Source organism: Dendrobates tinctorius, unplaced genomic scaffold (genome assembly GCF_039654945.1).
Source record: "Dendrobates tinctorius isolate UK_male_01 unplaced genomic scaffold, ASM3965494v1 ptg000440l, whole genome shotgun sequence".
Classification (NCBI taxonomy): Eukaryota; Metazoa; Chordata; class Amphibia; order Anura; family Dendrobatidae; genus Dendrobates; species Dendrobates tinctorius.
In genome coordinates this window covers 434443-447782 of record NW_027362103.1, presented here as the reverse complement: position 1 = coordinate 447782, position 13340 = coordinate 434443, and the positions used below count along the sequence as shown (strand labels likewise).

The 13340-nt window shown below is 49.4% G+C and overlaps 1 protein-coding gene across 5 annotated transcripts in view; it reads left to right on the top strand.

The window, feature by feature from the left end:
• Positions 1-13340, top strand: part of ELMO3 (engulfment and cell motility 3) — a 285235-nt gene that overhangs the window by 152539 nt on the left and 119356 nt on the right. For 4 of the 5 annotated variants that reach the window (XM_073564248.1, XM_073564250.1, XM_073564249.1 and 1 more), the window contains one exon: positions 10640-10739. In XM_073564248.1, the coding sequence (XP_073420349.1) occupies positions 10640-10739 (100 nt within the window). The other variant, XM_073564252.1, reaches the window with a different exon arrangement.

The following is a 13340-nucleotide window of genomic DNA, read 5'->3' as shown; positions in this document are numbered from 1 at the left end:
AATATATGTTTGGGGGCTGTCTATTCCTTTGGGGTCTGCTCCGGGGCAGTTTAGATTTCCCCTTCCTTGCTTTAGGCTTATTTAGTTCTCCGGCTGTGTCGAGGCATCTAGGATCATCGTAGGTACGCTCCACAGCTACTGCTAGTTGTGTGGATAGGATCAGGGGTCTGCAATCCGCTTAGTTACCAACCTCTCTGGTTTTCTGTGGCTTAGCCTGGGCCTACTATCCTCCTCGGTGACCCTTTCATAACACACCATGGTATTGTTACATACAGTCTATGTAATTCAGCCACTGGTGATATACACCATGGTATTGTTACATACAGTCCATGTAATTCAGCCACTGATAGTATACACCGTGGTATTGATACAAACAGTCCATTTAATTTAGGCACTGGTGGTATACACCATGGTATTGTTACATACAGTCTATGTAATTCAGCCACTGGTGGTATACACCATGGTATTGTTACATACAGTCTATGTAATTCAGCCACTGGTGGTATACACCATGGTATTGTTACTGTCACGGGGGCTTAGTTCAACTAAGGCTGAAATACCCGGGGCCCCTGTGGTGTCCCTTTTACTAGGGGAAACCCTGTCTGACCCTCAACCCAGGGTTTTTGCTGAAGGTGCAAATGCCTGAGCCTCCGACCTTTCCTTATCTCCTGCTCAGCCCTGCACTTAACCCTCCACCCTCCACCCAGTGAGGAGTCACACCACCAAAGCTCCCACACAAATAATGACAGACAGGGAGAACTTAAACTGCACTGCGCCGCACACACACAGGAATAAACAGTAATGTGAACAGGGCACAACTAAACACAAATATGGGAAGGAGAAAGGATAACGACGGATCATACGACACCAGATATGAATCTCTCTCTCTTGAACACCTCCACTCCAGACCGGAACCACTTGGTATGAAACACAAGCTATAATCGGCGACGCCCATATGCCAGTATGACTATTTAAAGACCGTGGGCGTGACTAACCTTCCAACCTGGTCTCCAGCAGGATTAACCCCCGAGAGCCTGAAGATCAAACCGGCGCCACTGAGGCTATAGTGGCTGGAGGTGGAACTACCTCTGCCTGCCGGATGCTGTGGTGTGAACAGCGTCCGACATGACAGTACCCCGTCTTCTACGAGGGACCCCAGGGCCCTCAAGACTCATAGGACCCGGCTTGTCCGGATGACGACGGTGAAAAGAACTGACCAGCCGATCCGCATGTATGTCTGAGGCTGGAACCCAAGACCTCTCCTCTGGACCATACCCCCGCCAGTGCACCAAATACTGAAGAGTACGGCGTACTACTCGAGAGTCCACCACCTTGGCGACCTCGAACTCTAACTCGCCATCCACCATGACTGGAGGTGGCATCGGCGTCGTGTCCACCAAGCCTACCACCTTTTTCAATAAAGCCCTGTGAAAAACGTTATGTATTCTGTACACCGCAGGAAGTTCCAACCGATAAGCCACTGGGTTAATGATGGCAGAAATCCTAAAAGGCCCAATAAACCTTGGACCCAGTTTTAAAGATGGGATTTTGAGTTTTATGTTCTTCGTAGCTAACCACACCCATTCACCCACACACAGGTCCGGACCTGGCACGCGTCTACTGTCAGCCACCCGTTTGTACCTGGCACTCATGCTCAACAAACGCTGTTTCACCCGCCTCCAGACTGATGACAATTGGGCTCCTAGCTGATCCTCCTCCGGGACACCCCCGGAGTCACCCTGACGTAAGGTACAAAACTGAGGATGTTGACCGTACACACAAAAGAATGGAGACTCTCCTGATGACTCTTGGCGGTGATTATTTAATGCGAATTCGGCCAGAGGAAGGAAAGTAGACCACTCCTCCTGGTTGTCGGACACAAAGCATCGTAAATACTGTTCTAGATTTTGGTTCATGCGCTCAGTTTGTCCATTAGACTGTGGATGAAACGCCGATGAATGTGACAACTTGATCCCCAACCTAGAGCAAAAAGCTTTCCAAAACCTCGCCACAAATTGCGTACCCCTATCAGATACTATGTCAGACGGTACTCCGTGGAGTCTGACCACCTCCTTCACAAATACCTGAGCCAACGTCTTAGCATTGGGCAAAGAGGACAACGCCACAAAATGCGCCATCTTTGAAAAACGGTCAACCACCACCAGGATGGCCGTGTTCCCTGCCGAGGCTGGCAAGTCAGTGATAAAATCCATGGAGATTTCTGTCCATGGCCTATTGGGTACCCCCAGAGGCTGTAGCGTGCCAGCAGGACGGGTTCGGGGTGACTTAGCCCTAGCGCACGTGATGCAAGCTGCCACGTACGAGACCACGTCCTGCCGGATTTTGGGCCACCAGAAACGACGCGATACCAGCTCTAAGGTGCCCTTCACCCCTGGGTGACCAGCCAGTACCGAATCGTGGTGTTCCTTCAACACCTTAGGCCGAAGATGCAGGGGTACAAATGATTTGTTGACGGGAAGTCCTGGTGGTACCTCCTCTTGGGCCTCGGCAATCTCCGCCTCTACCTCAGTCGTGAGAGCCGAGACCACTACCCCTTTCTGGAGGATGGGTACCGGCTCTTCCCGAGGTTCTCCCCCCGGAAAACACCTAGACAAAGCATCCGCCTTGGTGTTTTTAGCCCCGGGACGGTACGTCACAAGAAAATTGAAACGAGTAAAAAACAATGCCCAGCGAGCCTGCCTAGGAGACAGACGCTTGGCCGACTCCAGGTAGAGCAGATTCTTATGGTCGGTGATAACTGTGACCTGGTGAGCCGCCCCCTCCAAGAAGTGTCGCCATTCCTCAAAAGCCAGTTTGATGGCCAACAACTCCCTGTTGCCGATATCATAATTCCGTTCGGCCGGCGACAGCTTCTTGGAGAAGTAGGCGCATGGATGCATCTCGCTCAAGGACGAGCCTTGAGACAGTACTGCCCCCACTCCCACCTCCGACGCATCAACCTCTACCACAAAAGGTTTAGACACGTCTGGTTGCACCAGAATGGGGGCTGAAGCAAAACTATTCTTCAGACGCTCAAATGCACGTATAGCCACCTCAGGCCAGTTCGCCAGATCGTCACCCTTCTTTGTCATGTCCGTGAGCGGTTTGGCGACAGTCGAAAAGTGTTTTATAAATTTCCTATAATAATTCGCAAACCCAAGGAACCGCTGGAGTGCTTTCAGACTCTCCGGCCTCTCCCATTGCAACACCGCTTGCACCTTAGCGGTGTCCATTTTAAAACCGGCTGCGGACACAATATATCCCAAAAAGGGCAACTCCTGGACAAAAAATAAACATTTTTCCAGCTTAGCATAGAGCTGGTTCTCCTGGAGCAACTGTAACACCTGCCTAACATGCTCCAAATGAGTGTCCCGATCGCTAGAATAAATGAGGATATCATCCAGGTATACAATCACAAATCTCCCCAGGACATGAGCAAATACATCATTAATAAAATGTTGGAAAACGGCAGGCGCGGTGGTCAACCCAAACGGCATAACCAGACTCTCAAAATGACCCTCAGGAGTGTTAAACGCCGTCTTCCACTCATCCCCCTGACGGACCCTTATGAGGTTATACGCCCCCCTGAGGTCCAGCTTGGAAAACCATTTCGCCCCCGCTACCTGGTTGAACAAATCCGGGATCAACGGCATTGGGTAGGGATCACGGATAGTAATCTGGTTTAACTCTCGGAAATCCAGACACGGGCGTAACCCCCCATCTTTCTTCTTAATGAAGAAAAACCCCGCGGCTACAGGCGAGGACGAAGGCCGGATGTGACCTTTGCTCAGACTCTCCGCGATGTAGTCTTTCAGAGCTTGTCTCTCAGGACCAGAAATATTAAACATCCTGGCCTTAGGTAATTTGGCCCCGGGTTTTAACCTAATAGCACAGTCATAGGCTCTATGTGGAGGCAGTTCTGAGCAACCCTTCTCAGAGAAAACATCCGCGAAATCCTGCAAAGCCTCTGGCAGGCTGGGCGTCACGGCGGACACACATGTGGCCAAGCAATTGTCTTGGCAGAAACCACTCCATTGTACTATGTCCTGAGTTTTCCAATCAATTACCGTGTTGTGCCTGGACAGCCATGGAAAACCCAGGACCATTTGAGCTGGGAGATTACGGAGGACCCTACATGTAACCGACTCAGAATGTAGGACCCCAATGTGGAGTTTCACCTCTGCCACAAACTCAGTAATCTCCCCTTGAGGGAGGGGAACAGCATTAATGGTCACCACCTGTATGGGGTGAGGAAGTTTTTCGATCTTAAACCCGGCGGTGTGTGCAAACTCCTCATCTATGAGATTGGTGGCGGAACCGCTATCCACAAACACTGATATAGGTAGCTCTCTGCCGGCGATAATAACCTTGGCAGGGAGCATACATTGAGATACCATCATGGAGGATATGCATACGCTCAGTTGGGTCTCCTCCATACCCTCTGAGCTTAACAGTTTTCCGCCGGTGTGACCCTCTTAGGTAGTACCGGGCAAACGTTAACATAATGACCTCCTTTACCACAGTAGAAACATGCTCCGGGCTTCCGGAACCCCGGAGCGCGAGGCTGAACCTGTGCCACGCCAGCAATCTGCATAGGTTCAGGGGACTCATCTACTTCAACCACACCTGCACCTCTGTTTTCCCCCAGAGGTAGCGTCTCCTGTGCCCCCTGACGAAAACGGCGATCAATACGTATCACCAAACTCATGGCAGACTCCAATGATGCCGGAGTCTCATACATCAGGAGGGCTTGTTTCACCCTCCCTGATACCCCATGAATAAACTGGCTCCGCAGTGCTGGGTCATTCCACTGTGTGTCTACAGCCCAGCGGCGAAATTCCGAACAATAGTCTTCTGCCAAGCGCTCCCCCTGGCGGAGGGCGCGGATTTTAGATTCCGCTAGAGCCAGTCGGTCAGGGTCATCGTAAATGAGCCCGAGGGCAGAAAAAACATTATCGACCGAATGAAATGTAGCAGAGTCAGCTGGTAAGGAAAATGCCCATGCTTGGGGGTCACCACTCAGTAATGACAACACCAGCCCTACTCGCTGGGCCTCATTACCTGAGGAGATTGGCCGCATGCGGAAGTATAATTTGCAGGCCTCCCGAAATACGACAAATTTGCTGCGATCGCCTGAAAATCGTTCTGGCAGCGGAAACTTCGGCTCTGCACCGATACCTGCAGATGCCGTTTGCACCTTTGCTACTACCAGGCCCTGCTGCTGAACTGCCCCTTTCAACTCGGAGACCTGTATGGACAGCGCCGCCAACTGGCGGGTTATGGAATCTAATGGATCCATGGACTCCTGAAAAAATGTGGGCCGATTATAATGTCACGGGGGCTTAGTTCAACTAAGGCTGAAATACCCGGGGCCCCTGTGGTGTCCCTTTTACTAGGGGAAACCCTGTCTGACCCTCAACCCAGGGTTTTTGCTGAAGGTGCAAATGCCTGAGCCTCCGACCTTTCCTTATCTCCTGCTCAGCCCTGCACTTAACCCTCCACCCTCCACCCAGTGAGGAGTCACACCACCAAAGCTCCCACACAAATAATGACAGACAGGGAGAACTTAAACTGCACTGCGCCGCACACACACAGGAATAAACAGTAATGTGAACAGGGCACAACTAAACACAAATATGGGAAGGAGAAAGGATAACGACGGATCATACGACACCAGATATGAATCTCTCTCTCTTGAACACCTCCACTCCAGACCGGAACCACTTGGTATGAAACACAAGCTATAATCGGCGACGCCCATATGCCAGTATGACTATTTAAAGACCGTGGGCGTGACTAACCTTCCAACCTGGTCTCCAGCAGGATTAACCCCCGAGAGCCTGAAGATCAAACCGGCGCCACTGAGGCTATAGTGGCTGGAGGTGGAACTACCTCTGCCTGCCGGATGCTGTGGTGTGAACAGCGTCCGACATGACAGTTACATACAGTCCATGTAATTCAGCCACTGGTGGTATACACCACGGTATTGCTACGTACAGTCCATGTAGTTCAGCCACTGGTGGTATACACCATGGTATTGTTACGTACAGTCCATGTAGTTCAGCCACTGGTGGTATACACCATGGTATTGTTACATACAGTCCATGTAATTCAGCCACTGGTGGTATACACCATGGTATTGTTACGTACAGTCCATGTAGTTCAGCCACTGGTGGTATACACCATGGTATTGTTACGTACAGTCCATGTAGTTCAGCCACTGGTGGTATATACCATGGTATTGTTTCGTGCAGTCCATGTAGTTCAGTCACTGGTGGTATACACCATGGTATTGTTTACGTACAGTACATGTAGTTCAGCCACTGGTGGTATGCACCATGGTATTGTTACATACAGGCTTTGCAGCATTGAGAAACTCCCCCCCCCGTGTGCTCACCCACCTATCCACTCTCTCATGTGCTGTCCCGTTTGAGCTGTCTCCTCCCTGTGCTCTGTCTCTCTCACCCCTGTGTCTGACCGTGTGCAGAACATACCACAGCTCCTGGGCAGGGGAGGAAGCAAAAGACAATACTTACATTACAGCAGGAGATCGCAGAGGATACTTTTTGTGAGGTAAAATATTGTTTAAAAACAGTCAGTGAAATATTTTACCTCACAAAATGTGATCCCCCGCTGTAGTGTCAGTATTGTCTTTTGCTTCCTCCCCTGCCCAGGAGATGTGGTATGCTCCATACACGGTCAGACACAGACAATTTTTAAAATGAACTTTCGTTTGTGGGATAACTTCTTTAATGTGACCGGCTTCCTCTGCCTGTAGACACGTCGCACATCGGACGCCGGGATCAGCCTAAACATTTACTGCGCCTAGAGTGTGTGTGGTGCGTACGGCATATAGAGTGTGTTTGTGTGTGTGTGGTGTGGCGGTGTTCTGCTGTTGGTACCGCGCAATAGGTTGGTGCCAGCAACAGTTTCCATATTGAGACACCCATCACTTGGGTGTCCCAATATGGCGGTCGGTGAACCGCCTCCGCTTGGAATTCTGGGATACGGTGACATCTGGACAGAACAGGAAATTAAAACATTACAAGGCAATAATATAAATAAATAAGGCTGGGATCACACATGCAAGTTATACATCCGAGTCTCGCATGTTAATACCCGACATTCGGATCGGAGCGTGCAGCCGCTTAGCAATACATGGAGCTGCACACTCCGCTCCTGAGTGCCGGCGGGAGTGCCTGGTATTAACATGCGAGACTTGGCCTGTCAAGAAAAGGAACCTTTGGCCGACACACGGCTATCACATTCGCAGAGGGGCTTATCTTAGTTATCCCACTGCTGAACCCAAATGTGATGAAAAACAGCAAACAAGTCTATTGACCTATCAATTTACCACAGGGGCTTATTTTAGTTATCCCACTGCCGCCAACAATATGTTGAGAACTGCAAGGATTTACGTACATCCCACTTTCTAGTTCCGCTTTGGAACTCGCAGCTCTTCGGCGCCCCCCCCTTACCCTCAGATCAGTCAGGGAACTGCATCTAGGATAATTGGTCGCCGGATGGGCCTGCTTCAATGTGGACTGGCTATTAGGCACGCTGTAGCAAGGGACTTATAAATGCTCCTACCTGCAGCCAGACTATAGCTTATAAAACCCGTTCCGTCACAGCCAGCTTTGCCCAACTAGCCCAGAACACAATTCGCCGCCACCAGCCCCGATTTTTCTATTAATATTTCTTAATAAAGGGGGTCCGAAGCCAACCCAAATTAGTAGCGTAATTCACTTTGGAGAACGTACAAATTCGTTATAGAGCATGGAGAAACGTAACTAGTAATTTTATATTTTACTCCAAAAAGGTAGGCAGTGTTTACAGAAGATATAAAAAGATTTTACAATATGAGACAATTAAAGTATGTACAAGGCAATTACAAAATAACAGGGATTAAAACAGAAACACTCACATTTTGCTTAGATCATTTCAGGCTGACCATGCTGTGCGGGGAATGGGCGATACGTCATAATGCATCACAGATTCTCTGTAGCTCAGGTTTCCCAGGCAAGACTGGCTCCAGACTGAGTGACAGTAACTTATACTTCTGGGTCATGACATCACTAAAGGGTCTGAGTTAAGAGAAACCCTCCTCTATCTGCCAGGATGGAAACTTGCTAAAAAAACCTCGTAATTATCATATCACGGAGAGGATACCTCGTATAGCGACGAACGGAGTCTTATCTTATTCAGGTTGACGCTGGTGTCCATTCAAGCCCAAACGTGAGGCACCGGCTGGCTCGGCTGTGCAGGAATCCATTTCTTGGATTCCGCTAAAGCTGGAGGTTGGAAAAACACAGGCTGAGTAGCCCCGTCGAAGCACGTTCCAAATATGTAAATTTCATATTCATAACATAAACTGGCGTTGAGTTATGCCCTTCATTAATATCTCCCGCACACAAAGGAAAAGCACATGTCTTGTTTTAGACAAAGGCTGCTCTGCTAATTACTACATTCCTGAGGGAGGTGTGAGGAGGGAGTATTGGATTACAGGCAGGCAGGGGAAAAAAAAAAGCTGCAGCTGCTGGCAGGGGGAGAAGGGACGGTTCTGGAAAGGTGTGTTAATAAGGAAAACTATAGATCATATTTACATTATCATGACACAGCTGTATTTCTCGCATGTGTGATCCCGGTCTAAATGAGATCTCCTCTGAAGCACCTTCTTTTCTAGGCTAAACAAGCACAACTTTTCTAAACTCTCATCATATGAAAGGCCTCCATCCTGTGTAATATAGGAGAGGCCTCCATCCTGTGTAATATAGGAGAGGCCTCCTTCCTGTGTAATATGGGAGAGACCTCTGTCCTGTGTAATACGGGAAAGGCCTCCGTCCTGTGTAATACGGGAGAGGCCTCTGTCCTGCGTAATACGGGAGAGGCCTCCGTCCTGTGTAATATAGGAGAGGCCTCCGTCCTGTGTAATATAGGAGAGGCCTCCGTCCTGTTGTAATATAGGAGAGGCCTCCGTCCTGTGTAATATAGGAGAGGCCTCCGTCCTGTGAAATATAGGAGAGGCCTCCGTCCTGTGTAATACGGGAGAGGCCTCTGTCCTGCATAATACGGGAGAGGCCTCTGTCCTGCGTAATACGGGAGAGGACTCCGTCCTGCGTAATACGGGAGAGGCCTCCGTCCTGTGTAATACGGGAGAGCCCTCTGTCCTGCGTGATAAGGGAGAGGCCTCCGTCCTGTGTAATATAGGAGGCCTCCGTCCTGTGTAATATAGGAGAGGCCTCCGTCCTGTGTAATATAGGAGAGGCCTCTGTCCTGCGTAATATGGGAGAGGCCTCCGTCCTGCGTAATATGGGAGAGGCCTCCGTCCTGCGTAATATGGGAGAGGACTCCGTCCTGCGTAATACGGGAGAGGCCTCCATCCTGCGTAATACGGGAGAGGACTCCGTCCTGCGTAATACGGGAGAGGCCTCCGTCCTGCGTAATACGGGAGAGGCCTCTGTCCTGCGTAATACGGGAGAGGACTCCGTCCTGCGTAATGCGGGAGAGGCCTCCGTCCTGCGTAATGCGGGAGAGGACTCCGTCCTGCGTAATGCGTGAGAGGACTCCGTCCTGCGTAATGCGGGAGAGGACTCCGTCCTGCGTAATGCGGGAGAGGACTCCGTCTTGCGTAATGCGGGAGAGGCCTCCGTCCTGCGTAATGCGGGAGAGGCCTCCGTCCTGCGTAATGCGGGAGAGGCCTCCGTCCTGCGTAATGCGGGAGAGGCCTCCGTCCTGCGTAATGCGGGAGAGGCCTCCGTCCTGCGTAATGCGGGAGAGGCCTCCGTCCTGCGTAATACGGGAGAGACCTTTATCCCGTGTGATAATGTAGTTGCCGCCTTTGAACTGATTTTAACTTCTGAATATCCTTTTTAAAAGATGGAGCCCAAAACTGGATCCCATTTTCTAGATGTGGCCTTATGTTACTGAGAATTCTGTGTCATTCCTCTGGATTGTTAGGGGTGTAGTAGTTCTGATGATGTCACCAGGTGGCGCCCTGCACCCAATGTACAATTCTAGATTAATAGGTGACAGTCCTGGCAAAGCTCTGGAGAACATTGTTATGCATATGGGCTCCTTTCCAGAAAGAAAGATCAGTCTCTACAGTGCCCTCTATTGAACGTAGCTGCAAAGTAAGTAAGGTGTGACCTTTCATCAGCAATTTGCACATAATTAATAAAATAAGTGAAATGAAAAACTCCTCCAAAAGGAAATGACATCCAGTTTTCCATAGTCTCCAGCTGGCCTGATTCTGCCAGATCAATGGCAGGTTAGGACCAGAAAGGAGTGAGGCTTGTGTAGAGCCCTCTCCAAAGTGTTCTTTATTACCTATTCCTCCTTATTTTATGTGCATTCCCAAGGTGGGAGCGGAGATGTCCCGAGTTTGTCTATAAAAACCAGAGTGACTAAAGCTCTGCTCCAGAAGGAAGGAAACCGGTGAGTGTGCTTGGAGGTAAATGGTCTGAGACTGAGTGAGGAGCTCATGATGGAGATATCAGCGGATCTAATGGAAAGCAAAGGTCTTGTGTGCAGCCAGAAGTGCAAAGAAAAGTCCTGCTCCCAGATCCCACCATATAATAACCCCCACTGACATCGTAGAGGGGATTCTGCTCCTCACTAGCTTCATGTCTTGTGTTTACAGGCTTAAGGAGGTCATGTGTCACATCTTGAAGGCCATTTCGGAGCTGATGGAACATGGCTTTGTGTCTTGGGAGACGTTCAGCCCAGCATTCATACAAAAGGTACACCGGACGCTGGGGAGCCAGATGTCAGGACACGCGAGTATTGTGGAGAAAACTGGGGCAGCGCCTCCGCATGGCCAGCGTCACCTGAGCTACATGAAACACCAGCTCTATCCTTACGTGGTGATTAAAATGTGATGGTACAAAATTACAGCCTCGGTATTCTTAACTAAGGCACATTCGTGATTCCCATTGATGATATTCAGTGTCGGACTGGAGAACACCGAGCCCACCACAGACTTCATTCATAGGGCCCCCCATTCAGTAATGCAGAAATAAGAGGACCAAGTATGCAACATAAAGAACAGCAGTCTGTTCATTATGGCAGACCTCCTCACCCTCCTTTTCCTCCTCGCCCTGTTCCTTCCGCCTCACCCTGTTCCTCCCCCCTCGCCCTGTTCCTCCTGCCTCGCCCTGTTCCTCCCGCCTCGCCCTGTTCCTCCACCCTCGCCCTCTTCCTCCACCCTCGCCCTCCTCCTCCACCCTCGCCCTCCTCCCATCAAAGATTTTATCCTCTTAATATAATGCAGTCCTCATACTATGCTGCACTGTGTACTTACAATTGCTCATTTTCATTTCTACTCAGTAAATTCTTCTCTTTTCTCCGGTCTTTGTTGAAACAGGAATTCTCTTGTTCCTGCATGAATCATTCCACCCTTCACCTCCTGACCCAGCTACTCCCTCCCCCTGCCATGACTTTTGTGTTGACTCATGACTCATGCAGGGAGAATTGATCTCCTGTTTCTACATAGAGTTTAGAAGGAATCAGCTCGTCAGTCTTTAATCACGGGATGTCATAGACCTGATGAAAAAGAGATGAATTATCTGGGTAGAAAGGAAAATGAGCAATTGTAAGTACACAGTGCTGTATAATATGATGACTGCTATATATAGTAAGAGGATGAACACTGTGATGGGATCAGGGCTTCTTTAAGATGAAGCATGTGAAGGATATATCAGATTTCTTTTATTTTCTTATCACTAGTTGGACTATGATGACTAATGTAATGGTTAAAGGTGGATGGTATAGGGTAGTATTGCTTTATTTGTGTCACTTTATTACAGCATTAGTAATGGAGGTATCTGACAGACACCTTTCCTTTCTTATCGCTGGGGGATTAGTGTCAGTGTTGTTTTGTCGCCTCTTAATTGACCCCCTCACTGTTAATTGACTATCTAATGCACCATGTGGTCTGGGAAGGAGTTGGTTACCCCCAGAAACTGACCGTCCAATGTAACCTGTGCCCGGGGCGGCCATTGTTTTTAGATCAGGAGGTAATCCGCCTCTAAGGACCTTCCCGCATTCCCATCCGAGAAGAGCAGTTTTCTCGTGTTGGTTTTATATTGATTGATTGCTTTCTGTGTGTCCGCACATTTTCATAATGAGTAACCACCTTAGGGTTAGGGTGTTTCACATGGTAACATATTATCCAATGACAGCCTCAAAATGTAACCAGGGGCTCAAGAAGGCAAAATTGACCCAACTCTATTCTAAAGACATCAAAACAAAGGGCCCCAGTAGAGCGCATACAGACGTCTCGAGTTAGAAATCAATAATAACACTGGCTCCTCTCATGTTACATAACCGACCACGGTAGAAATGACAAGCAGCAAACTGATACTATCGGAAGGGAAGGTCCATGGATATTGTTCCCTTCACACTCTAAGGAAAACGGCCAGCAGTCACCCCAGAGGTGGCCGGTCACATTGAATGGTCCAATTCTGAGGGTGACTCGGCTCCTCTCATGTTACATAACCGACCACAGTAGAAATGACAAGCAGCAAACTGATACTATCGGAAGGGAAGGTCCATGGATATTGTTCCCTTCACACTCTAAGGAAAACGGCCAGCAGTCACCCCAGAGGTGGCCGGTCACATTGAATGGTCCAATTCTGAGGGTGACTCGGCTCCTCTCATGTTACATAACCGACCACGGTAGAAATGACAAGCAGCAAACTGATACTATCGGAAGGGAAGGTCCATGGATATTGGTCCCTTCACACCCTAAAGAAAACGGCCAGCAGTCACCCCAGAGGTGGCCGGTCACATTGAATGGTCCAATTCTGAGGGTGACTCGGCTCCTCTCATGTTACATAACCGACCACAGTAGAAATGACAAGCAGCAAACTGATACTATCGGGAGGGAAGGTCCATGGATATTGGTCCCTTCACACCCTAAAGAAAACGGCCAGCAGTCACCCCAGAGGTGGCCGGTCACATTGAATGGTCCAATTCTGAGGGTGACTCGGCTCCTCTCATGTTACATAACCGACCACAGTAGAAATGACAAGCAGCAAACTGATACTATCGGGAGGGAAGGTCCATGGATATTGTTCCCTTCACACTCTAAGGAAAACGGCCAGCAGTCACCCCAGAGGTGGCCGGTCACATTGAATGGTCCAATTCTGAGGGTGACTCGGCTCCTCTCATGTTACATAACCGACCACAGTGGAAATGACAAGCAGCAAACTGATACTATCGGAAGGGAAGGTCCATGGATATTGTTCCCTTCACACTCTAAGGAAAACGGCCAGCAGTCACCCCAGAGGTGGCCGGTCACATTGAATGGTCCAATTCTGAGGGTGACTCGGCTCCTCTCA